Source organism: Eubalaena glacialis, chromosome 11 (genome assembly GCF_028564815.1).
Source record: "Eubalaena glacialis isolate mEubGla1 chromosome 11, mEubGla1.1.hap2.+ XY, whole genome shotgun sequence".
Taxonomy (NCBI): Eukaryota; Metazoa; Chordata; class Mammalia; order Artiodactyla; family Balaenidae; genus Eubalaena; species Eubalaena glacialis.
In genome coordinates this window covers 54,965,085-54,992,744 of record NC_083726.1, presented here as the reverse complement: position 1 = coordinate 54,992,744, position 27,660 = coordinate 54,965,085, and the positions used below count along the sequence as shown (strand labels likewise).

The window sequence follows — 27,660 nt, the reverse complement described above, 5'->3', positions numbered from 1 at the left end:
CGCTGGCACCGCCTAAAACCCGAACAGACCGGCGCGTGTGCTTGCGAGCCTGCAAGTCCTGAAAACCTGCCAGCAGTCTCGGCACATCTGGGGCTCCTTACCATGCATATTCATGCCCGAGAGCAGTAAAACCCAGGTCAGCTGCTTGGAGACAATGAACTGTGTTCTTAAAGGCTGACCAAGCCCGAGAATCAATAAAATGACGACCCGGCAAGCTCCTCTCTGTGTCCTGTGCAAAGCGTCATAACACTTGAGGCAATTTTTTCCCCCTAAAAGGGACAGAGGAAACAGGCAGCAGTGTTGCTAGGGGTCAGTTTCTACGGTTTTCCCCTTGGCTCTAGAAATCGTGATTTCTACTCCCTTTCCTAGTGCCCTCAAGCTCCGGAAGAGTGGGTAGTGTGTTCATATTCCTTTCTTCTGCATACAATCCCTCTTGGTTTAACGTGGTCCCCCTTCCCTTCCTCTAATCCTCTTCTCATCTGAGGGCATCATTCTTAACCCCTTTCTTCCCAGAAAAGAGTGGATCGATCCTGTCCTGCCCTCCTGACCCTCATTTCTGTCGCTTCCCTCAGAAACTCCCCTTTCCATTTTCCTGGTAGCTCAGGGGCACAGTCACTCTCCTGGGCTAGGGTGGCACTGGGAAGAGGACATCAGACCATGCCGCCCCACAGCCTCCCGCAGGCCTGCAGTCCAGTGAGGGGCACTGTTATGGGCTGAATTGTGTCTCCCGAAAAATCACTTGTTAATCCAAGCCCACACTACCTCAGAATGTGACTGTATTTGGAGATAGAGCATTTAAAGAGGTAATTAAGGTAAAATGAGGTCACGCGGGTGGGGCCTAGTCCAGTATGACTGGTGTCCTTATAGGAGGAAATGTGGACAAAGAGACGCCAGGGATGCATGCACACAGGCAAAAGGACTACGTGAGGACAGCAAAAAAGGCCAAGCCAAGGAGAGAGGCCTCAGGAGAAACCAAACCTGCCAACACCTTGATCGTGGACCTCTGGCTTCCAGAATTGTGAGAAAATAATTTCTTTTGTTTAAGCCACCCAGTCTGTGGTGTTTTGTTATGGCAGCCGTAGCAAACTAACACAGGCACTAAGGAAGCCTGCCTGCAACATTCCTGTGGCTCTCCCTCCTCCTCCAGGACTTGAAAACTCTCTCCCTCAGGATGGCTTTGGCCTGGCACGACTTTCTTTTTGTTATGTTCCAGGTGATCTTCTTTTCTGATAAACTAACCAGCGAAATTTCTCTGTTGGTGGAGCTTTATTTGTGCCCCTACTGTTTAATTTTCAGTTTTGTCCTGTGTAGGTTTTACAGATAAAATACAGGACATCCATTTAAATTTGAATTTCAGAGGAACAGCAAATAATTGTATAAGTATGTCCAAAATAGTGCATAGGACATACTTATATTTTAAAAAATTCTTTGTTTATCTGAAATTTAGATTTAACTAGATGTCTTATACTGTTTGTTTATTTGTGAAATCTGCCAACGGTAGTTCTGGTGTGTGTGTCCTTAATATCTTTACATAGTGGTTCTCACATTAGAATCAACTGGAGAACATTTCAAAAGTACTAATGGCTGGGTCCCTCCCTGGGGGGATTCAGATTTAATTGGTTTGAGGACTTTTATTTAAGCTCCCAGGAGATTTTAGTGTGCAGGCAGGGACTAAAAAATCCCTGCAGAAAGAGATAGGTATTAACTAATTAAATGTTCATGGCTACTGCACTGTTGGATTTAGGTTCCCTTAAGCTTAAATTCTTTGGGTTTTGTTCTATTAAAAATGTCATCTTATCACTCTTATTGCTAAGCCCAGAGGCAAAGGTCAAAGTGGATCATCGAAAAATGCCCTGTTAGTATGTGAAATGGTTTTCTTATTTCAGGTCAACTGAGCCCATAAAGAGAGATGTCAAGAGCTGTAATATTGATACCACTGCAGCAAATGACTCTCCATCCCGACACTTCAGGTTTTGTAATAAATAGTGCAGCTGGGCACCCTGGTAAAAGATTTACCTTTTACATTACTTTTATTACAGGTCAGTGCTCAAGAATGTAGGATGTTTTAAGCACACTTCTCGTTCAAGAGGAATTTGAACATAATTTTGTTCAGTTCTTCCAGACCCTGGGTATCTCCTCTTCTTCAGCTATTAATTGGCAAGCATGGAGAGCTGACGCTTACCTGCTGCTCACTTGTTTGTTACTGAAAAATTTATAGAAAGTTCAGGTATTGTGCCTAATACCCCTGGGGTAGCACACTGTTTGTTTATTCTGCTTGGGTAAGGGCCTTATATTTGACTCTGGTACTCAATTTCATCCTGAAAATAAGTCTTGCCAACATAAACCTTCATCGTAAGTGCTAAGGAGATGCTGGCATAGAGCTTCAGCTGAGTAAGAGTCAAACTAGAGTGAGAGGGAAATAAAATGCCTGTGGCAGAAATACATTTTATAGAAGATGATATTGGTGGGTCAGATGATACTGCTTAATTGGTACAAAGTTCAAAGTTCAGGAATGGAGATCCATGTGACAGGGCTTTGTTAAAAATGTTGTCTAAATAAGTATGTACATGATGGAGGTTTTGTAACCACTGCTTATTCTCTTATGAGATGTTCCAGAAAACTGTTGTAGGGAGAGGCAGTTGAGTGTAAAATAGAACCTTGGATTTGAAATCCTGGCTTTGGTGCTGCTTGGCTCTGGGTCCTTGGGCAACTACTTAACCTACCTGAACCTTTATTTCCTCATCTGGAGAAGTGCTTCTGGAATGGTAGAATAACGACCTCTAAAAATCCACTACTCCATATAAGCAAAGAGAATACTGGCAAACATTGCCAAAATCACCTTTTTCAGAACTCTGGAAACTAAGCAAAGGATTGCAACAATCCAAGGAGTGTTTATTCAAGCACAGATGAATCTTGATAGGAATAAGGCAGCATTTTAACTGGACCAATTTCCTTATGCTCTCTCCACATCTGTGGTAGCCTTGAACAACAACAGCCTTGCAACTATACTATCTATCTCTGAGATCCAGCAGACTAGCAGATTTGGGTTTGCAGATTGGGGGTAGATAGGGTTTGTAGCTCCCCCAAAAGCCGCAGCCCCAGAGAACTGTCACTCTTTGAATCTCACTCTCTGGAAAGGCCCCATTCTCAGGGCTTGTCTTAACTTGACCAGCTCTGTGTGAACAACTCTATCCCCAAGGTGTTTGTTAGTTGAAAACAATCAGCAAAAATTGTTTGTTTAACATCATAGCTATCTAAGGCAGTCATACCAGTTGAGGTTAACAAGAAGCTGACCAAAAACCTGAAAAAGGAAAAAACTGGTGAAGATGTCCATAGAGAGCTTTGAAAAGCTACAGCATATTACTGAAGACCTAAAAGTCCTTGCACATGTGCAGGGCAGTGTGCATGCCCAGGAAAGACCTGCCTGACCATAAAGCTCTGCAAAAGCAGGAAGTGAAGGCCAAGGTAGAGTTGTGAATTGCTTTCCACACCATTGAAGGTGTGCTCCAAATTTGATGAAAAACATTAATCTACATATCCAATAGGCTCAGTGAACTCCAAGTAAGATAAGCTCAGAGATCACAGCTAGACACATCATAGTCAATCTCTTGAAAGCATCAAGAAAAAAGTAACTCATCACATGCAAGGGATCTTCAATAAGATTAATGTCCCAAATTAAACCATGGAGGCTAGAAGGTGATGGGATGATATATTTAAAGTGCTGAAAGGTAAAAAAACAAAACAAGACAACAAACCTGTCAGATAAGAATTTGATATCTAGCAAAATTATCCTTCAGAAAATGAAGGAGAAATTAAGACATTCCCAGATAAACAACTGAATTTGTCCCAAGCAGACACGTTTTACAAGAAATACTAAAAAGAATCCTTCAGGCTGAAATGAAAGGATACTAGATAGTAACTGGAATCCACAGGAAGAAAAAAGAATATATATGGGAATTATAAAAGACTGTATAAATGTACTTTTGTTTATAACTCTTTCCTTCTATATAATTTAAGAGACAATGCATCAAACGATGATTATTAAACTTTTGATAGGCTTATATTGTATAGAGATGTAATTTGCATGATAAATAATAGCACAAAGGAAGAGGAAAGGAATGGAAGTGTTTACTGGGGCAAAGTTTTTGTATACTATTGAAATTAATTTGGCATTAATACAAACTAGGTTGTTTTAAGTTAAGATGCTAATTGTAATCTCCAGGGAAACCACTAAGAAAATAACTTTAAGAATATAGTAAAGAAACAAGGGAATTAAAATGGTGTACTAGAAATTATTTAAAAGAAGGCAGTAATGGAAGAATAGAGAAACAAAAAAGACATAAGACACACAGAAGACAAATAATAAAATGGTAAACACACAGAAGACAAATAATAAAATGGTAAACATAAGTCCTACATTATCAATAGTTACATTAAAGGTATATGGACTAAACATTTCTATCAAAAGGTGGAAATTGCCAGAATGAATTTAAAAATATGATCTAACTATATTCTCTTTATAAGAGACACCTTAGATTTAAAATTACAAAATGGCTCATAATGAAAGAATGGAAAAAGATATACCAAGCAAAAAATAACCAGATAAGAGCTAGAGTGGCTATACAAATAACAAACAAAATAGACTTTTTTTTTCTGTACTTAAGGAATCTTGTTTTATTTGATTAGAGAATGTCTTTAAAAATCATATGCACTTTGTCAGTGCATTTCTAGGAAGGTCTGGCATGTTTATTGGTCAAATGCCTTGCAGATGGAAATGAAATTTTGTGAGGAATCTTCTGGATCAAATACGGATATATTTTTACTTTAATAAAACTATTCAAAGCATAAATAAAATAGACTTTAAGATAAAAATTGTTACTGGAGACAAAGAAGGACATTTTATAATGATAAAAGGGTTAATCCACCAGAAAAGGATAACAAACATAAACATATATGCACCTAACAACAGAGTCCCAAAAGACACAGAGGAAAAAATGATGAACTGAAGAGAGAAACAGACAATTCAGCAATAACAGTTGGAGACTTTAAATACCTCACTTTCAATAATGGGTAGAACAACTAGGCAGAAGATCAGCAACGAAATGGAAGAGTTAACTGATTAGATCTAATAGACAACTACAGAACACTCTATCCAACAGCAGTCGAATACACATTATTCTCATGTTCAAATGGAACATTCTCCAGGATAGAGTATATGATAGGCAATAAAACAAACCTCAATAAATTTAAAAGGACTGAAATCATACAAAGTAGGCTCTCTGATCACAATGGAATGAAATTATTTGCTCATTTATAAAATGTGACAACATTTACCCAAGAAGAAGATAAAAGAACCCAGATATCAAGTGCCCAGCAAAGGGCCTAATAAATATATAACACATAACAACACATAACAAGACCATAATGCATGCATGTTTTTCTTTGCCTCATTGCTGGAGTGTGGTAAATGATGGGTTAACATCCTCCTTGAAAATTAAAAAAAAATTTTAACTGCTTTGAGTTGGTGGCAGAACTGATGGTGTCTTAGTACTGAGGAAATAACAGTATCACAACCCTGATGCATCCACCACCATTGTGGCTAAAAGCTGAATAGAAGACTATCTTAGCAATAAAAAAACTGGCAAATTTATAAATTATTTTCTGTTTGTAACCCAATAAAACAAGGTAAATGATTACTCATCTGTTTTTTCTTAATTAGAGGCCACTAGTGTATACTAATGTATTTGACTTTTTCATTCATTTCACACCAGAGAAGCACGATCAGGCCATATTTTCATGAATTAATACTTCTGATCAAGATATTAAGCTTGACTTTTTACCATTTTAGAACAGATCCTAGCTCAGATACAAAGCAGATTTGAGTGACAGAGTCTAAATGACCCCTGAAGCCTAAATATTTACTGTCTGGCTCTTTACAGAAAAAGTTTGCTGAACCCTAACCGAAGAATTGAATCATTCTTGGGTGGACCTGGTAGATGATATTCCAGGAAAGACACTGAAAAAACATGCAGTCATCCTTTTATTTCCAAGTTTGCATAACTTTCTCCAACATGGCCAATCTTGTTTTTATCTGTGTGCCCTCAACTCCTCCTCCTCACTTAATGTTTTTAAGCAATTCCCAGGTATTTATAGATGATGTTGTAATGTATATTTGAGTCTGTTTGCATTGTATTTTAAGGCATACAATACTAATAATGATAGCACTTATATTGTTCATAAGTATGAAAACAACCACGCTGTTAATTTTCTTTCAAATTCTATTGTGCAATTGGTAGATTGGCCAAATGTCCCCTGACTTAACGTTTAGAGCTTCCAGGAATCAGAAATTTGATTTTTTTTCACCTAGGACAGGAGAGTAGAAATTTTACAGTTCTCCAGCATGTCCTCCCAACTTTTTTTCTCACTGACCAAATTCAAAAAGGAGGTAATGTCAAACTCAGAACTGCTAAGACTACTATTTTCAGGTTCTGCAGTTCTTTAATCAGAGATGACTGGTTACTAATATACTAGTAGTGCTTAAAGAGTGTGAAATGACTTGTTCTGAGACATTTTGCTGCTGCAACTTCACTTTTCTCCTATCCTTATGTCAACAATTTCCCCAAACCCACTCCCACCTCACAACAGTGCCTTCTGAATGGGCTTATCTACTTTTACTTTTTTGTGACTAGATTTGTAAATTAAAATTTAAAAAGAGGGTAAAAGAGAAAGCTCATATTTGTATGCCCCTTTTAGAAGAGTGTTGTCCTCCAGATCTGCATTCACACTTTCCAAAGATCTGTCCATGGTCCCCTTGGACCACCAAACTGATCAGACCTGGTCCTTGCAAGGCAGTCAAGGTGCACCCTGCCTCTGTCTCATGCTCAGTCACTATCTGAATCTCTTGAAGGCAGCCTAAGTGGAATCAATAAAGCAAAGGAGGTTAGGTGGCTGGAAAATCTCGTCAAAAGTGAAAGAGATGAGGCCAAAAAATGTAGGGAGATGTACTAAGAGAGCAGCAGTCTTTTCGGGGCTCTAATGATAGAAAAAGCAATTAAAAAGGCAGACTAATTGCTAGGATATATAATTCACTCTTCGGCCTGTCATTTAATTAAATGAAAAAACTGGGATGGCAACAAGTTTGAAGTATTTTGTAGATGCGGATTTTTACATGAGGAGGAGAATTTTTTTAAATTCTCATACTCACAATTTAAAAATTATGTTTCTACTCAGATATAAGCTAACACTCTCAAGCAACAGTCTTGGGAGCCAAAGAACCACTTGACTCTCCCAACAGTCATAAAGGTACAACATGGGATGGGCTTATCATTAGTGAGGGCTTAAAGACCTTTGTTTCCCCGATCTAGAGTCATAGCCCCAATAGTCATAATTTTCCTGTCTCACTAATGATCATTTTAAGCTGCACAAAGAAGCAGAAGCATAGGTGTGGCGGAGAACTCTTGCTAAGATACCATCACAGCCATGTTAGAGTCTCTGCATTATTGCTATAAGTTTGTTTCCCCCATTCACTCTACCAGGTTCCAAAAGGAGGATTATTTCCCAAGTTACAAATGTATTTTCTCAATGCCATTTTCTTCTTTTAGTTGATATTTTTAATCACTTTACCCCAAATCCTCCAGAGCCAGGTTGTCTATACTTTGTTTCAGTTATCTATTGCTGTATCATAAACTACCCAAATCTTAATGGCTTGAAACCAAAACCATTTATTTGCTCATGTTTCTGTGGCTCAGGAATTCGGGCAGGGCTCAGTGTGGATGGTTTTCCTCCCTGTTCTGTGATGTCTGTGAACTCAGCTGGAATGGCTTAAACAGCTGAGAAGTGGCTGGGCCTCACTTATGGTATCAGACCTCTAGAGACCTAGGCTTGGAATTCTCAGAGTGTCATTTCTTCATTCTATTAATCAACGCAAGTCACAGACCAGACCAATTCAAGGGATGGGGATACAAATACCACCTCTTGATAAGAAAAGGAGCATTTGCAAACCAACATAGAAGGCATAGTTGGCAGCCAGCTTTGGAGACAGTCTACTACAGCTTTCAAGAGGTAATCTGATATGCTAAGCACTACTCATGAGAGAATGCTAGAAGACTCCTCCATCTTCCACAGAGAAAAAAATGTCTCAAACAAATGTCTTTTCATTAGTTTTTGCTATTCAGTAGGGAGGAGGAGACACCATAAGCATTAGGGTAAAAGTGAAGGTGAAAAGAGCTGGGTAGACTTTGCAATGAAATCATTTTTAATATGAGTATTTTTTTTTTATCTAGTGTGCTCTTCTGAACTAAGCTTCAGATGAGCTATAGTCTACTTTTTAGCTTTATTTTGTGAATCATACTTTGATTATTTTTAACATTGTGTCGGTGTTTTCTACATTACTTTAACTTGCTGGACTCTAGAAGTAAGCAGAATTAGCATTTTTTGATGTCTTGTCCCACCTGTAAGGTAACTTTTCTCTATAAGATGGTACATTTTACTAACACTTTGTAATTATTTAAAATGACAAAGGGGAGTCTTGAGTCTTACTGTCTTCAGCAAGGATACTGGTCACTAGCCCTCTCACTTAAGAATACCTCTTTGGATAAAAGGGTCAATTCAACAAGAAGATATAACATTTGTAAATATTTATGCACACAACATAGGAGCACCTAAATGTACAAAGCAAATACTAACATACCTAACGGGAGAAACAGATAGCAATACAATAATAGTAGGGGACTTTAATAACCCACATCAGTAGAGAGATCACTAAGACAGAAAATCAATAAACATATGCCTTAAATAACACATTAGACAAGATGGACGTAACAGACATATACAAAACATTCCATCCAATGGCAATAGAACATACATTTTTTTTCAAGAGTGCATGGGACATTCTCCAGGATAGACCATGCGTTAAGCCACAAAAAAGTCTTAACAAATTTAAGAAGACTGAAATCATATCAGGCATATTTTCTGACCACAGTGCTATGAAAGTAGAAATCAATTACAAGAATAAAATTGGAAAATTGACAAATATGTGGCAATTAAACAAGCTACTGAAAAAATCAATGGGTCAATAGAGAAATAGAAAAACCCTTGAGACAAGTGAAATTGGAAGTATAACACATGAAAACCTATGGGATGCAGCAAAAGCAGTTCTAAGAAGGAAGTTCATAATGATAAATGTATACCTCATGAAACAAGAAAATCTCAAATAAACAATCTAACTTTATACCTCAGGGAATTAGAAAAGAACAAAAAAAGCCCAAAGTTAGTAGAAAGAAGGAAATAACAAAGATCAGAGCAGAAATAAATGAAATAACAGACTAAGAATAGAAATGAAGTAATAGACTAGGAACAGAAAATATCAATGAAACTAAGAGCTGGTTCTCTGAAAGATAAAATTGACAGACCTTTAGTGAGACTCATCAAAAGAAAAAGAGAGAGGGCTGAAAGAAATTAAAAAGAGGAGACATTACAACTGATGCCACAGAAATACAAAGGATCATGAGACTACTGTGAACAATGATATGCCAACAAATTGAACAATGTAGAAGAAATGGATACATTCCTAGAAACATACAACCTTCCAAGACTGAATCATGAGGAAATAGGAAGTCTGAACAGACCAATTCCTAGTAAGGAGACTAAATCAGTAGGACCTCCCAAGAAAAACAAAAGTCCAGGATCAGATGGCTTCACTGGTGAATTCTAACCAACTTTCAAAGAAGAATTAATACTAATCCTTCTCAAACTCTTCCCAAAAAAGAGGAGGGAACACTTCCAAACTCATTTTATGAGGCCAGTATTACCCTGATACCAAAACCAGATTAGGACATCACCAGGAAAGAAAATTATAGGCCAATATCCCTGATAAACATAGATGCAGAAATCCTCAACAAATTATTAGTAAACCAAATTCAACCATACATTAAAAGGATCATACATCATGATCAAGTGGAATTTATTCCAAGGTTGCAAGGATGGTTTAATATCCACAAAACAATGTGATACATCACAGTAACAAAATGAACGATAAAAATTATATTATCATCTCAATAGATGCAGAAAAAGCATTTGACAAAATTCCAACATCCATTTATGATAAAAACCCTCAACAAAGTAGATACAGAGGGAATTTACCTGAATATAATAGAGACCATATATAACAAGCCCATAACTAACATCATACTCAGTGGTGAAAAGGTGAAAACTTTTCCTCTAAGATCAGGAACAAGATGAGGATGCTCACTCTTGCCACTTTTATTGAACATAGTGTTGGAAGTCATAACCAGAGAAATTAAGCAAGAGAAAGAAATAAAAGGCATCCAAATTGTAAAGAAAGAAGTAAAACTGTCACTATTTGCAAATCACATGATAGTATATGTTAAAAAAAAAAAAAGCCCTAAAGACTTTCTACAAAACTGTTAGAACTAATAAATGAATTCAGTAAAGTTGCAAGATACAAAATTAGTACATTGAAATCTGTTCCATTTCTATACACTAATAACAGACTATCAGAAAGAGAAATTAAAGGAACAATCACATTTACAATTGTATCAAAAAGAATAAAATTCCTAGGAATAAATTTAACCAAGCAGGTGAAAGACCTGTACACTGAAAACTATAAGACACTGATGAAAGATATTGAAGACACAAATAAATGGAAAGATATACTGTGCTGATGGACTGGAAGAATTAATATTGTTAAAATGTCCTTACTACCTAAAGCAATCTACAGATTCAGTGCAATCCCTATCAAAACTCCAATGGCATTTTCCACAGAAATAGAACAAACAATTCTAAAATTTATATGGAACCACAAAAACCCTGCATAGCCAAAGCAACATTGAGAAAGAAAAGCTGTAAGCATCATGTTCCCTGATTTCAAACTCTATTACAAAGCTATAGTAATCAAAACAGTATGGTATTGGCATGAAAATAGACACACAGATCAGTGGAACAGAATAGAGAGCTCAGAAATAAACTCATGCATATAGTCAATTAATTTATAACAGAGGAGCCAAGAATATACATTGGGGAAAGGACACTCTTTTCGATAAATGGTGCATTGAAAACTGGACAGCCACATGCAAAAGAATGAAACTGGACCACTACTTACACCATAAACAATTAAAGACTTGAACGTAAGACCTGAAACCATAAGGTTCCTAGAAGAAAACGTAGGTGGTAATAAGCTCTTTGACCTTGGTCTTGGCAAACATTTTTTGGATTTGGCACCCAAGGCAAAAATAAACAAGAGGGACTACATCAAACCAAAAAGCTTCTGCACAGCAAAGGAAACCATCAACAAAATGAAAAAGCAGCCTACTAAATGGGAGAAAATATTTACAAATCGTAGACATTTATCTGATAAATGGTTAATATCCAAAATATATAAAGAACTAATACAACTCAAAAAAAAAATCAATTAAAAAATGGGCAGAGGATCTGAATAGACATTTTTCCAACGAAGACATACAGATGGCCAACAGGTACATGAAAAGAGGCTCAGCATCACTAATCATCAGGGAAATGCCAATCAAAACCATGAGACATCACCTCATACCTCTCAGAAGGCTTATTATCAAAAAGACAAGAATAATAAGTTTTAGCAGGATGTGGAAAAAAAGGTTGTTGGGAACATAAATTGGTGCAGCCACTATGGAAAACAGTATGGAGATTCCTCAAAAAATTAAATAGAACTACCATATGATCCCACAATTCCACTTCTGCGTATTTCTCCAAGGAAAATGAAAATACTAATTTAAAAAGTTATATGTACCCTCATGTTCACTGCAGCATTATTTACAATAGCCCAGATATGGAAACAACCTAAATGTCCCTCAAAGGATGAATGGATAAAGATACTGTGGTGTGTATGTATTTTTATAGATAGATCGATGATAGGGATAGAGATGGAGCTATAATGGAATATTATTCAGCCATACAAAAGAATGAAATCTTGCCATTTGTGACAACACGGGTGGACCTTCGGGGCATCATGCCAAGTCATTATGCTATGTCTTATGAAAGACAAATCTTGTATGATCTCACTTATATGTGGGACCTGAATAATTAATTTTTTAAAAACCTAATTCATGGATACAGAGAACAGATTGGTGATTGCTAGAGGCACAGGGTGGGGAGTTGGTGAAATGGGTACAGACTTCCAGTTATAAAATAAATCACTGACTACTGGGGGTGTAATGTACAACATGGTGGCTATACTATAATTGCATAGTATTTGCTATGCAAATTGCTATGCAAATTGCAATATGTTGTACATTACACCCCCACTGACTACTGGGGGTGTAATGTACAACATGGTGGCTATACTAGAATTGCATAGTATTTGCTAATGACACTGTAGTGCATACTTGAAAGTTGCTGAGAGAGTAAATCTTAAAAGTTCTCATCACAAGGAAAAAAGGTTAGTAATGCTGTATGGTGATGGATGTTCGCTAGACTTAATGTGATGATTGTTTCACAATATGTACACACAGCATCGTTATGCTGTACACCTGAAACTAATATAATGCTGTCAGTTATCCTTAACAAAAATTTTTAAAAAAAGAATTACCTGTTGGGAGTAGTTCTTGGGAGTAATATCCATGGTAGTTCTAGAGGCACTGGTGAAATGTACAGCTTTTACTGCTGATTCCTGTGAAGATTTATAGTGTTGGCATCCATTCCCGTCTGATTTTCTTTTGAGTCTGTTCACAGTTGATGACTCCCCATGAGGCCATGACCCTCTCAACTCATTCCACTACCTGGTACGAAGAAACTTCTTAGTGAATTAAACGAAATGACACAAAAAGGTTTTGCTAAAGGTGTCCTATATACATATGTATAATATTTTATTTTAAAATGGCATTGAGCATATACATTTCTTTAGCTTTTTCCAGGGAACATTGCACCTAAGTTTCAAAACACACAAAATAGATCCCCTTTACTAAACAGTTTTCATTTTTGGGTTACAAAAGTCAAGGTTTCACAATCACAAAGCATAAAGGTACATGGTTCTGAAACCATTTTCAGGCAGATTCCTCTCATTCACTGTACGTAGGGTATTTTCTTGGAAACCCAGACCATGATACATTCCTTACAAATGATCTCCACTGTGGGCCTCCCTGGGTTTCCAAAAGAAACAAAGAAAATGGAGGCAAAACAGGAGTAATAGAGTAACCTCAGGACACCCCAAACACAAAATACTATGGAAGATTGGAAGAGTGGAGGACACGAGACTCTCCTTCAAGTACATCACAGTAGAAAACAATACACTTAAAGCCTCATTTGGTCACTGTCTACCTGGTCGCTACATAAACGAAACATCTAAGACGCAAAGGCAAAATTAAAGCTATTTACACAAATCACGTGGATTAGAAAGAGCAGCACGCCCTGCACTGACACTCGAACCACAAAGAGCCACCACGGGACTTACCGAAGGGGCAGGTGGGGCTGCTCATGTAGTGTCCCCTGAAAAATCCCAGTGTATGCACATAAGTCACATCACCCACACAGAACCAAAGTACACTTGGGGGGGTTTATGGTGTGCAGGCTGTTGACATGTCTGCAATTGAAAGTCTTCAAAAATCCAAGTTCCTAATGTAAAATTCTGTCCGGTGGCCAGATACTGTTTTACTATTTTCTTAGATCCGCTACCTTTTAGGGTCAGCCTGGTGGGTTTTTGCATAGACAGTGACTCTCACTGCTTTCTTCATGTGTCCCAGTAGCACGAACTTACCAAAAATAGAATCTCATTAAAGTTTAACATGTTCAGTCTGAAAACAGTGGAGCTGCTGGGCTGCTTAAGGAAAGGTAAGATCCTCAGACTGTGGTGGAAAGAAAACCACTGACTACTCGTGGCCTTGTAAATAAAGTTGATTGGCAGATGAGGAAGGAGGTTAGACCAGAGTCGTAAAGATGTGGGAGATTTTTTCCCAAGTGTTTCCACGCTAGTGCTCTTGGTGAACTGAAAACCCTGCCCGAATGGCCAAGATCTGAGGCCAGCTCTGGATACTGGGACTCTCATCCTTGCCCACCAGTATCTACTGACAGCTGTGATTCTTTCCAAGAAGTAAATGAATACTTAGAAGAGTACAAAAAGAATGAGCACAGCTGACCTCATGCAGCCTCATGGAGGTAAATTGCTAGGGATTAAAAAATTAAATACCCCAAATTCCCCAAAACTGTAAACTGTGGAAAATAACAAATTCCCACTTTGGGGGCCCTGTCCTATTAGACAGCTGAGTACTTGGCCTAGCCCGACTTTCACTTCTCTGTTCCCTCTGTAAGAACAGCAGTTAGGCAAGCACAACCACAGGAGAACACACCCTCCAGTTTTCTGGCTTCTGGCACTGCTCTGATTTCAGGTTTTGAGAGAACACGGGTTTGGCTGTTGCCTGACAAAATGCCGCAGTGTGGATGGAGTGCGAGTTTGCTCTCCTTAAGGAAAAGAGTGTCACCAAATATTCTGAAGAGCAAGTGCCAGTACAGCAAAGAGATTTAGAACTGAGAGAGGCTTTCATTAAAGGAAGTGGCCACACCCCTCCCCCCCAGATAACCGTAAAGACGTGACTAGGAAATCGAAAGCTTTTTATTAAATAAGACTTCCTCGGAGGCTACTAGGGCAAGCAGACTTGACTGTAAGTCAGATACGCAAGATCCCAGAACCACGTATAAATATGTTCTGCAGAATTTTGAGTGTGTTGCCTTTTGACCTTTCCAGGAATGCTCCAAGGGGGAAAAATAAGGCTAAAACTGAGTAAGCTCAATTCACAGAGCAATATCGGTGCTGGGCAGACCTGCCGCGGGCATTAACAAATCATTTTTTTTCCACATTTGATTTATTCATCTCATTTGTGGTTTCCCTCCAATCCCCCAAACTGACAACATGGCTTCAGCTTGCTACTAAGATCTTTCCACCCAAGGGGGCTTATGCAGAGAATTCCTAGACACCTTTCTAACTAAATCCAGTAGGACTAAATACTCAAGACTTTAGGATAAATTGAATCAGGGGCTTCCAGAGTTTTTGCTGAGACATGCCTTGGCAGGCAATGAATTGGAGAATTGAGTCCAGGTTGTTATGACATCTATATGATATGCACACGCAAACTCTGACTCTGGTGCCTTGAATAAAACCAGAGAAGCTCAAGGCAGGGCCCAGATAGAAGCCCTGGAAATAAAAGAAGTGAAAGGCAGTGGGAACACGGGGAAGAGGTGACTGCTTGTGAGGACAGCTTCCCAAAGAAGGCAGCTCAGAGTCCTCCATGTAAAACTTCCTCAAGTTTCCGAATTCGTACGTGGTTCTGAGAGTCAGAGCAGCAACAGGAAGCAGACCACACGGTTGTAGGATGCCTGCCTGTTTCCCCAGAGCATCCTGTTCTGCCAGGGCAGCAAATGGTTTACCACAGACTTCTCCCCACAGAGACGCTGGGGGTGGTGGCTAAGATTTCCTGAAGGAGGAGGGAAGCCGTCAGATGACGATGACTCCTGACAAGACACCAGTGAGTCCAGTTCTTCCCAAACAACATTTTGGCAAATGCTCGGTGGGTGAATTCCCACCATACTTCACCTGCCAGACCAGGCGTTGTCTCCACACTGTGGGATGAATACATTCTGAAGCAGGAAGGCTCCAGGACATTCCTAAGAAAATATCTACATTCCAAGAATGTAAACGCAGGCGATCCACTATCCCAGAGGAAAGGTTCCTGTCCTCCCCTCTGGGGAAGGGATGGAACAAACAGGAGAAGTGGAACTGGCTCTCCAGCCTTCTGGGGGAATCACACCAATGACCTTTGTCTCTAATGGGTGGGAAGCATGTCTTATTACAAAAAGTAGTCAAGATGGTGACGCTACCACAGGAGGTCCGCAGGGAGAAGACTCAGTGATTGGACACTGCTCTGTAAGGTCCCCCCATGCCCAGAAGCGGTCTGCCTAAAAGTGATTTCTAAAAATCTATTTTGCGAGTCCTCCCGGCCGAGGAGCCCCGGGTAGATCTGATCTGTCTGCTGCTGCTGTGCTTGTGAGGAACACCCAGAGGTGGAGTGACAGTGGGAACAGTGGTCTTGGTACTTGGGGGGCTGGGACACGATCCCGTGGAGAAGGAAGAGAGTGCCCAGCCTGAGGACGACCAGTCAGCCTGATTCAAATTCACTTTTATCAAATGGCCACTCTGAGCGGGCCTTGCCCGGATATGACGGGGAGGCGGAGACAGCCGCTTCTTGACAGAACCCTGCTCCTTCACATGTTATTTGGAGGGGGCTTGGGGACAGTCCCTGTCCACGGGACCTGGATCCAGATGGAGGAGTGGTCCTCAGATGGGGTGTGGTGAACTGACTGATACAAGGACCCTCTTAAACTGCTCGCTTCAACCCCGCTTTGTGTCTGTCCCTATGGCACAGCGGCTGGGGGAGGGCCAACCGTTCCAGAAACGAAATCCAGACTCTCCCAGAGAGACCTCACCCACACCAGGGGGGGGCCCTTGAAGATGACAGAGGAACTGTGGGTCCAGAGAAACACCCATATTTCCACGAAAACACACTGATTTGGTGAGAAAATGCAACTCAGGGACAAACTGTTACATAACAAAGACTGAACTCCATCAGCCAGGGCACCGCTCCAGATGGCGGCCTGGGTGGTGTGGGCTACGGGATATGGGGACGGTCTGGGCTGGACTTGGACACACAGATTCCTCGGCAGGGGCCTGGAAAGTCCCAGGCCTGTTCTATGGAAGGAAAACAATTAAGATTCAAGGAATGTCAAAAAAGAAAAAAAATCCCTGCCGCACCCCACCGGCACCAAAAAACAGTAAAGAGAGAGAGACACACACACACACAGATAGTGTTCCCTGAAATAAATCTCAGGCTTACTAGAAGATGGGCGCTTACATCTTCTGAGGCATGATCCCCAACTCTCCAATGCAGCACGTTTAACCCGTAGGGAAGTTGGCAGCTTGGCAGGCTGAAGAGTCTTCTGCCAGTGACACCCGAAAAGGGCTGCCCCAGCTACTCTGGATAAAATAAATATGATGGATGTGCCCCCAAATGGGCAATGGCCACCTAGGAGGCCTATGAAAGGAACCGATAGAAACACAACACTCAGTAGCAGCCTTTATGTTTTGCTCTTGTTGAGTATCCAGACCTGTTACTAAAGAGGAAACTGAAACCCGAGGGTCCTCTTGAAGCTCAGCCAGAGGCCTTTCAGCAGCAAGCTTCCCACCTGGGCTGGGAAGAGGTGGCATCATCTGGAACTCTGCTGGGGCACTTCCCAGCCCCGCCCTGCCTAGAGGCATCCCAGCTTTCTTCCCTTCTGTCCTTCTAAAACCCTGGGCTGTTTTCATGACAGTTTGTTTCCATGTATTAAAGGAATGACATATACAGAGATGTCGTCTCCTGAGCCCAGTCGGTCATTGGATATCCGCCATCCTCTGTCCTTCAGGACGCCACGGGCACGCATCACCAGGTCCTGAGCCGCCAGTGTGTACCTGTACAGGGAGAAGCAGGAACGAGACTGTCAGTGTGGCATCAGGCAGAATCGGGGGTCGGGCGAGGCTGGAAAGGAGGCATCACTACAACTGTATGAACAGTTTTCAACACCCTTAAAGTCACAAAGACCTAGGCCATCTTTTTCCCAAATGTGTGATGCCTAATGTGAGACTACTAGTTAGGTGGTAGATGGACAAAATTCTACATACGATAAATAACCTCCTAAATTGTTCTGCTTTTCAGTCCTCTTTTGAGAATTTTGATGAGTCCCAGTTTAGTGCTGGTGTATCTTTAACACATGTCTGCTCAGGCTCAGAGCTTTCTACAGCAAACAGTGTGTAGCTAAAAAAGTACATGGGAAAAATAAGAACTTTTTGTTTCCAATATGTTTATTTTTAGATCCACGTTGCTTTTAGGACAAAGGATGGTCATTTTCCACTTATGGTAGGGGTAAATCTCCTTTTTAAATAAATTTTTAAAAAGTGAGTTGATTTAAAGAAAAATGTTCATGATAGCGCAGGTAGCAAAGGAGCATAGTAAAAATGCGAAGGTTTTATTGGTACATGACTGGGAAACCTCGGTGTGGTCGAGCTGTACCATCCACCCTCATCAATGCCACACTCTTCTCTTCACCACTGTAAGTACAGTGAGGGATCCCCAAGAATTTGAAAATAAGATTGCTGAGACTTAGAGCATAAACTCAAAGAAGAATAATGACTATGCCATAAATGGATGGAAAGTATTAAAATCTAGAAAAATACTAATGTGGGAGGTGATTTGGGTATATGTAGCCTAGGTTAGCCTTGAGGCCTAAAACAGAAAAAAACATTGGCAGGTGTCTGTCCAAATACAGATTGAGGCAGAGAGAGTCTTATCCAACAGATTTCGAAGAAATTTGGTTCCACTGGTAGGACCATATTTAGTGAGGATGGATGACTCTTAGCTTCTGCCATAGAATATACAGTTTCCCTTGATTTTGACTTCATGTTCACCATATAACCTTCCAATTATGATCTGCCTCCCTGTGTGGGCTGCCGACAGAGAAAGAGTGAGCTAGTCATTTGTACTTTGAGAACGTCAGTCCTATTTCTCCATATAAACGTCAACTGGCATTTCTTCAGTTTGCAGATCAATCATGAAAGCTTGGTTAAGGTGAGCCCGGCTCTGATAATGAATCTGTTCTTTGTGTGTTGATTAAACCAGTTTCTGAACCTGAGAAGCTAAAAGCCAGACTCTGGTAAATCACCAAGATAATAAATGTCACCCTGTAAGGAAGGCCTCTTGGAAGCCAGCCTGTTAAACAACAGACCACCCTGATGTTACTGTAGCCTTTCCCTGCTTGGAATGTCACTCGGCCTTGCCTTCAGAACTGTGAGTTATGGAATTCAGAACACCAGAAGCCTCTTGCATTTCTTCTGTTAAAACCCCTTATGGATTAAGTGACACTCATGTTAAAAGAGACCTGCATCTAGCCCCATTGTTACATTACTTAAGAACAAGGTCTGTAGCAAATAATCTCAGGATTGTTAAGATTCCAGGCTGTAGAGTATTTGAGACTCAAGTCTACTCAGAGAGCCCAGGCAGAGAGAAGTGTATAGCACACACTAAAGGTGGCAGAGAGAGGCTATTTTAGTTAATACAAAATAAGTGAGTTTCCTCCTAGAGGATGGATGGTAGGTGAGTAGGAGAGACACCTTCTTTTTCTATCCTTATTGAGAGAATTATCAGTTTTGAGGCAGAAGTATCTCAAGTTAACACTTGAGGGAAGATGCCACCAGTTAGCCCTTCTGAGGGTTCTCTTCCTGCTGAGATCACGAAATAAACGGACTCCAAAGAGGCCTTTGGCTAAAGAGCCAAATACATGCCCACTTACCCACATACTGCCACTCAGATACTTTATTCAGAAGAGCTCTCAGATGCTCACCCCAGGTTACTCTTGGGTTTATATTGAATTGTATGTCTGAGATAAAACCTCACAGGGAAAGGCTACCAGCAATATCAGTTGATGTTTATTACCCTAGTGATTGAGCAGGGTCTAGACCTTAGCCTTTCAAGTTCAGAAAGCTGGCTGAGGCAGTATACTAGTTCGTAGATTCATCTGTCAGGGCTGAACACACCTTAACTCAGCTCATGAGCAAACTAGACACAGAAGATTATGGCAAGTAATGAGAAAAGATGGCTGGCAGCAAAAGGAAGTTACTTAAAGATGTTAAAAAAACAGATGAAGGAAGTTAGGACCGGTCTCTGTGGTAAATCACAGGTCCCGCGGTCATGGGGCAATGGCTGAGATCAGAACAAGGTTAAATGAAAGGCTTAATGTCCAAAATATATAGACAGCTCATACATCTCAATATCAAAAGAACACAAAAAACCCAATCAAAAAATGGGCAGAAGACCTAAATAGACATTTCTCCAAAGAAGACATGCAGATGGCCAAGAGGGACAGGAAAAGATGCTCAGCATCACTAATTATTAGAGAAATGCAAATCAAAACTACAATGAGGTATCACCTCACTCTGGCCAAAATGGCCTTCATCAAAAAGTCTACAAACAGGACTTCCCTGGTGGTGCAGTGGTTAAGAATCCGCCTGCCAATGCAGGGGACATGGGTCTGATCCCTGGTCCAGGAAGATCCCACATGCCACGGAGCAACGAAGCCCCTGCACCACAACTACTGAGCCTGCACTCTAGAGCCCATGAACCACAACTACTGAAGCCGGTGCGCCTAGAGCCCGTGCTCCGCAAGGAGAGAAGCATGCGCACCACAACGAAGAATAGCCCCCGCTCACTGCAACTAGAGAAAGCCTGCACGTAGCAACGAAGATCCAACGCAGCCAAAAATAAATTAATTAAATAAATTAATTTTTAAAAAAAGTCTACAAACAATAAATGCTGGAGAGAGTGTGGAGAAAGGGAACCCTCCTACACTGTTGGTGGGAATGCGAATTGGTATAGCCACTATGGAGAACAGTATAGAGGTTCCTTAAAAAAACTGAAAATAGAGCTACCACATGATCCAGCAATCCCACTCCTGGGCATATTTCCAGAAAAGATGAAAACTCTAGTTTGAAAAGATACATGCACCCCAGTGTTCACAGCAGCACTATTTACAATAGCCAAGACATGGAAACAACCCAAGTGCCCATCAACAGATGAATGGATAAAGAAGATGTGGGGTGTGTGTGTGTGTGTGTGTGTGTGTGTGTCTGTGTGTATATACACACACACAATAGACTATTACTCAGCCATATAAAAGAATGAAATATTGCCATTTGCAGCAACATGGATGAACCTCGGGAATATCATACTAAATAAAGTCAGACAGAGAAAGAAAAATATTATATCACTTATATGTGGAATCTAAAAAAATAATACAAATGAATCTATTTACAAAACAGAAACAGACTCACAGACATAGAAAACAAACTGATGGTTACCAAAAGGGGAAGGGGGGAGGGATAAATTAGGAGTATGGGATTAACAGATACATACTACTATATATAAAATAGATAAACAACAAGGATTTACTGTGTAGCACAGGGAACTATATTCAATATCTTGTAATAACCTATAATGGAAAAGATTCTGAAAAAAATACATTTAAAACTGAATCGCTTTGCTGTACACCTGAAACTAACACAATATTGTAAATCAAGTATACTTCAATTAAAAAAAGTTAAAATCAAAACAGTGCCTACCTCGTTTTATTTAAGTCACATAAGAGCATCATCCATAGTTAAAGGCAAGAGACCATGCTGATACTGCTATTGCTGGAGACTTTGGGTATTGAAAAAATGGTCAAAATTAGCTTTGGCATTTTAAAAAGCGGCATTAGGTCACCTAGAAAAGATGGTTACCCAGGAAACCCAAGGGCTCTAGAAAATTAAGGTTTTATTCTCAAAACTGGTTATTGCCTATGCCAAGATAACTTCCCTTGAGCCTGCATTTCTCTCTGTCATCCATTCTGTCTTCCCTTAGGTGAATTCTTGAGAGAGAGAAGACCCATTTTTGCTTCCTCAATTTCTTACTTCCCTTTTTCTTCCTTCATTTCTTACCAGTAGGACCAATACCCTGCTAATCCGGCCTCCTACACTTCTCCGTGCTCATTCCACTTGACTTTTCTCCAGCACAGATACTGTACTTCTGGCCATCTTCTTTATTCTTGACATCTGTCTTTTCTCCTGAGTTCTCCTTTTTGTTTGCAGAGGTGGGAGGTGTTGAGGTTGGCTTGCCCACCACACCACTGCACACTCCCAAGTTCTCCTATGTCTGGGCTTCCATGACACACGGCACAGCTCTTCTTACTTTCCTTGGTAGGCCCCAGTTAGGACTCAGGAAGAGTCAATAAATGTTAACTTACTTTCACTGCCACGGTGGGACTTTCTCATCTATCATCCTTAGTTAATGCTGTCTCCAGTCTCTTAGGTAGGAAATCGTAGTTGTTTTCAGTGCTACCTTCTCAACCTGATATTTGCCAATGATAAATTCCACAAGACTCTGTAGGACTTCTAAACTTTGTATTATTTAAAGTGTATTTCATTATTGGTAGATGGCTAATTAAAATAAAATCTCACCTTTATAGTTAATAAGATGCAAGTTAAACCTGTTTATTGTAAAAACCACTATTCTGAAATTATTTTTGCCATCATTCACACATACATATACATACATACATACATAAAATTTATTTAGTATTTTCTATTTTTCTTTCCTTTCTTCTTGATTTCTGTCAGGTTGATTGCTTTCTTGAATACCTTTTTCCTCTCTCTACTAGTTGAGAAGTGATTATTTCTGTTGTTTTAGCAGCTATGCTTAGGTTTTTAATATATGTCAATCAATATTTGTGTCCTTCTCCAGAAAATAAAAAGATATTAGAATGCCTTCTTTCATCTGTCATGTTATTGCCTAGTATTTTAACTTTGCCTTGTTTTTAAACTCCTATTAAGTCATTATTATAATGTATATAAACCAACATACTAACTTCTTTGCTTTTCGAAGTCCATTCCTTTCTTCTGCACTTGATTTCCTTCTGTTGAAGTACATTTTTAGTAATGCTTTTAACAATGGTCTGTGAGGGATAAACTCACCAAGTTTTGGGGCCACAAAAATCTTTATTTTTGCGTTTAATCTTGGATCATAGCTTTATCGGGTACAGAATTCTAGACTGACTTATTTTCCCTTAGCAGTTTGGACATAATAATATTTCATCTTTTCTGACCTCTCTTGAGAAGTCTGTCTTGTTTCATTTCTTTTAAAAATAAATTTATTTGATTTATTTATTATTTTTGGCTGCTTTGGGTCTGTTGCTGTGCATGGGCTTTCTCTAGTTGTGGCGAGTGGGGGCTACTCTTCGTTGCGATGCGCGGGCTTCTCACTGCAGTGGCTTCTCTTGCTATGGAGCACGGGCTCTAGGCACGCAGGCTGCCGTAGTTGTGGCGTGCAGGCTTCAGTAGTTGTGGCGTGCAGGCTTCAGTAGTTGTGGCTCACGGGCTGTAGAGCACAGGCTCAGCAGTTGGCGGCGCCCGGGCTTAGCTGCTCCGCGGCATGTGGGATCTTCCCGGACCAGGGCTCAAACCCGTGTCCCCTGCATTGGCAGGCGGATTCTTAACCACTGCACCACCAGGGAAGCCCTTGTTTCATTTTTTTATAAGTAAATATCTTTTCTCATTGGTAGCTTATTAAATTGTTATTGTTGATATTTTGTTGTTAATGGTATGAAGTTCCACTGAGACATAATAATGAGGATTTCTTTTTATTTATCATGGTTGGAAATTAGTTTTACTCCTTCAAACTGAGAAGATATTTCTGATTCTGGAAAATTTTCAACCATGAACTTTTTGAATACTGACTCCCCTCTATTTTTTATGTTTTCCCCATAATTTTATATTTTCTCCTGTTAGATCCTTCTCATTTTACCTTCCAGATTTCAACCTCTTTCCTGTTTTTTTAAAATCTCTTGGTAATATATTTCAGTTCACTAATTCATACTTTAGCAGTTTACTATTCTCTCCATTCAGTGAGTTACTTTATTTCAATGACATATTTTTCACCATTGCAAATTTCTATTTGGTTCTTTTCCAAATCCATCTCTTCTTACCTTATGGTTCTATTTGTACATGTTTAAAGTTTCTTTCATCCTGTTCTGTTAGGTTTCCTTTGGGGGGACAGAGGGAAGGCTCTGTTGTATCTAGTTATCCTTTCTCATGGTAGGTTTGAAGGTGAGATAGAAGCCTCTCTTCAGTAGGGTTTACTGTGTGCCTTGGGTTATCTACAAAGATTTTTAAATGTGCCTTCACTGGGGGAAGTTATGGGTTCTTCCAGTTCTAGAACATGTTTTAGGTGCGATTCTTGGCTTAGGATCCCCATAACCTATGTGTGGTGTGAGGTTTAGTCTCACGCTTTCCTGTGTGGCGGGCCTACCCACCCCCTCCTCACAGAACCTCAGTTTCATCAGGTTCTTGCCATCATCCATGTGCTGCAGGAAGGATGTCCCAACCTGAGCGGGAAGCTTAGGGAGAATGCGTTGGACCGTTTCTTCCAACACTGTGGCCAGGAGCGCAGATTCCTCCACCTGACTTCTCTTTGCGAGGCTTCCCTAGTAAATGCGAATGCGACATCCCCCCCGTAAAAGAGCAGTCTGCACGGACAACTGAAGGGCACTGATTAGATGCTGCTTGCAGTAACTGAACAGTGCAGCTGAACTCTAGGACTGGTTTCCTGATGTTTCCTTCATGCTACAGGAGACACAGTATGGAAATGAAGTCACAAATGGTGTTTAGGTAAAATGAGGCCACTTGTGGGGATCTTTCCTCATAAGCTGATCGACTCCACACAACCCCAGGCACCTAGTTCTTAGAAGGTTTTTTTGCCCCAGCTCCAATCTCAGCCAGGCTGATGGACACTTTAGAACTCATCAGCATCCTTAGTCAAGCGCCATCTGGCCCCAGGCAGGAAACCACCTGTAAGGTTGCTTTATATCAAGACTGGTGCCTGAGGAAAAGAAGAAACGTTTCCTCTGGAGGGAAAGGACTGCTTCTCCTCTCCCCCATTTCATTCTCCTCCAATTTCTACCTGACAAGGGCTGTCTGGTTTGATAACAATGAAAAAGACTGCTTCATGTGGCAGGAAGACAGGAGGTTTCTACTGAGTTTGGTGCTGAGGCTGAACACAAAGGCACACGTGGCAGAGACTGAAGAGCGCAGGGAGCAGCGGGAGAGAATCTGAGTCAAAACATGAAATATAGGGCTTCCCTGGTGGCGCAGTGGTTGAGAATCCGCCTGCCAATGCAGGGGACACGGGTTCGAGCCCTGGTCTGGGAGGATCCCACATGCCGCGGAGCAACTAGGCCCGTGAGCCACAACTACTGAGCCTGCGTGTCTGGAGCCTGTGCTCCGCAACAAGAGAGGCCGCGATAGTGAGAGGCCCGCGCACCGCGATGAAGAGTGGCCCCCGCTTGCCACAACTAGAGAAAGCCCTCGCACAGAAACGAAGACCCAACACAGCCATAAAATAAAAATAAAAAAATAAAAATAATAATAATAAAAAAAAAAGATGGAAAGCTGTCTTTAAAAAAAAAAAACATGAAATATAAATACAGAATATACAGGAGAGCAGCAGAGAAGAATATGGTACAGCTGATGACAGCGAAAGGGTCGTGGATTCTGTTATACCCCGGCCGGGATGCCGAGGCGGCCCAGGAGCCCCGTGATTCTGGAAGCTGGATGTGGGGCGGCAGCAGGGCCCGGCCTGAGGGCCTCATTTGGAAGGCTCGGTCAGACCGCATCAGGGAAGTAGTACGGGAGTAGCTGGGGTACTCAACCCTCCTAACGAAGAGTCTCCCAGGGAGACCAGTTTTGTACTTTGAGAGCATTTTTCTTCTCTGGCTGAAGCTTTCCATATTGATCGGCCGAACTCTGCTGAAAGGGGCGGCGGCCGGGAGGGGTCTGACTTGGCAGGCGCACAGGGCCTGGCGCAGAGGCTTCCTCTGGCCGAGCAGGAGGGAGCAGAGGAGGGACAGCAGAGGAGAGAAGAAAAGCAGAAAAGGAAGAGGGGCTGAAGGACCATGGGAAGGCCAGAGGCTCTTTTCACAACCACTGACGCTAAGGTCAGGGTGGAAGGAGGCCAGCGGGCAAATCCTCCATCGTCTCCGTCGTCCTTGCCACTGCTGGGCACTTCTTAGCTCTTCACCTCTTCAGCGGGGTGTACGAAGGGCCCCGGGTGTGGGCTGGGCTGCCACGGGTCCCAGCCTGGCTGCACCACCGCCCACATGGGGGGCTCTGGGGAAACTCCTTAGCCTCTCGAATCTGGAATAATGCTAGTGCATGCCTCAAAGGTCCTGCCGGGGTAAACAAGAACCTTCCTAAAGCATCTCCCTCATTAGACATAAAAGGCCTCTCTCCCCCACCAAGAGTTTTGCCCGCAGTCATCCACTTTTGTAGAGTCTCTTCCCACAAGACCACATCTGAATCAGCAGATTGGAGTGTCAAAAATAAGTCCGTTTCAGGCCTCAGGCTGTAACCTGGCCTTAAAGCCAACAGTTCTAGTTGGGCAGGAACTTCTATTTGCCATTTGGATGGTACAGACAGGGTCTTACAAGAGGGAGGGTAGGTGGCAGGAACTGGGGAATTAACGGGTTCCAAATATTTGCATATAAAAGGCAGCTTCCATCTGCTGAGGCCCCGCAGGAATAGAGTATGATGGGAACAGGAGGAGGAATCCTCTTTGCATTCTGAGCAGGCCTCTGAGATTGAAGAGGTAGAAAAGCTCTCCCAAGCTTGGGAACGGTGGCAGGGATCTATGGTAACGGGGTAGGTGGGGTGAGGGCGGGTGACTTGGAGGGGGCTCTTTGTCGTGCTCAGAACCAGGCAACTTGTCCTGGGAGGAGGCCCGCCTCAGGCTCACTGCTGGGAGCCGGGCCGCACGTGTCCCTCGTCTGGCTCTGAAGCCACTGAAGGTGCCCACACCAGCTTCGGTCCCCTGCCTGGAGTGCGGGGACTTCACTCAGGCGGAGTACCGTGAGACACGGGAACCGTCGCTGCCCACAACACTGTCCCTGTGTCCCCTGGGGGTCCGTGCGTCAGCAGGTGCAAGGCCACGGACTAGGGAGAGCTGACCACCCCCATGGGAGATGGCGAGAACACCCACCAGGCCTCGTCCGCCTCTCTGCCCCGGCACCAGCTTCCTGGTTTCTCAAGGTGGTGTGAGCTTATTTTAGTTCAAATCCCAAACAGCAACATTTCGATAGGAGGGGGCAGAGCAGACTATTTTCTTCTGCAGCGTCCCTGGGAAGCCCTTTAAAATGCCCTGATGGGGGCTCCCCTGGTGGCGCAGTGGTTAAGAATCTGCCTGCCAGTGCAGGGGACACGGGTTCGATCCCTGGTCCGGGAAGATCCCACATGCCGAGGAGCAGCTAAGCCCGTGCACCACAACTACTGAAGCCCACGTGCCTAGAGCCCGTGAGCCACAACTACTGAGCCCATGTGCCACAACTACTGAAGCCCGTGCGCCTAGAGCCCGCGAGCCACAACTACTGAGCCCGTGTGCCACAACTACTGAAGCCCACGCGCCTAGAGCCCGAGCTCTGCAACAAGAGAAGCCACTGCAATAAGCCCGCGCACCGCAATGAAGAGTAGCCCCTCTCGCCGCAACTAGAAAAAGCCTGCGTGCAGCAATGAAGACCCGACACAGCCATAGATAAATAAATAAATAAATAAATTTAATAAAATAAAATGCCCTTATATTCCAACTAAGTGGCCACACAGCTCTGCTCCAATGGCCATATCAACAGCACTGAGGAAGGAAAGGTGGGCCTGGCAGTGGGCAGTTCAGAGGCTGTGAAGGGCAGGATGGTGGGCTGACATCCACATTCTTACAGATCTGAATATGCTCAACATTGCAAAAGAAACAAAAATGCAGATTTTACCTAGTCTTCAACACGAGATAAAACACTCACCAATTTGTTCTTAAAACCTGTAACTGATATGAGGTTGGGGCCGGCGATGGGAGGAACCCTTCCTTTTTACATTTGAGGCATAGTTTTTCAAAACCATATAGCAATGGGAGAAGTTAGTTCAGCCAACTCACAGAAAGATTTCATAAAAAGAACCTTTGTCTTTTGCCAAAATGTTTCATATTATCAAGGTAATACAAACTAGCATTTAATACCTGCATTAAT

The 27,660-nt window shown here is 41.7% G+C and overlaps 1 protein-coding gene and 1 long non-coding RNA gene across 3 annotated transcripts in view; one reads left to right on the top strand and one right to left on the bottom strand.

Annotated features, from left to right (window-relative positions):
* The window catches only part of LOC133101116 (uncharacterized), a 69,835-nt gene that overhangs the window by 19,984 nt on the left and 22,191 nt on the right, over positions 1–27,660 (top strand). The gene's annotated exons all lie outside the window — the stretch shown is intronic.
* The window catches only part of PPM1H (protein phosphatase, Mg2+/Mn2+ dependent 1H), a 267,686-nt gene continuing 252,901 nt past the window's right edge, over positions 12,876–27,660 (bottom strand). For both annotated transcript variants that reach the window (XM_061205751.1, XM_061205752.1), the window contains one exon: positions 12,876–17,485. In XM_061205751.1, coding sequence (XP_061061734.1) covers positions 17,338–17,485 — 148 coding nt within the window. In that variant the 3' untranslated portion in view covers positions 12,876–17,337. The remainder of the gene's footprint in view (positions 17,486–27,660) is intronic.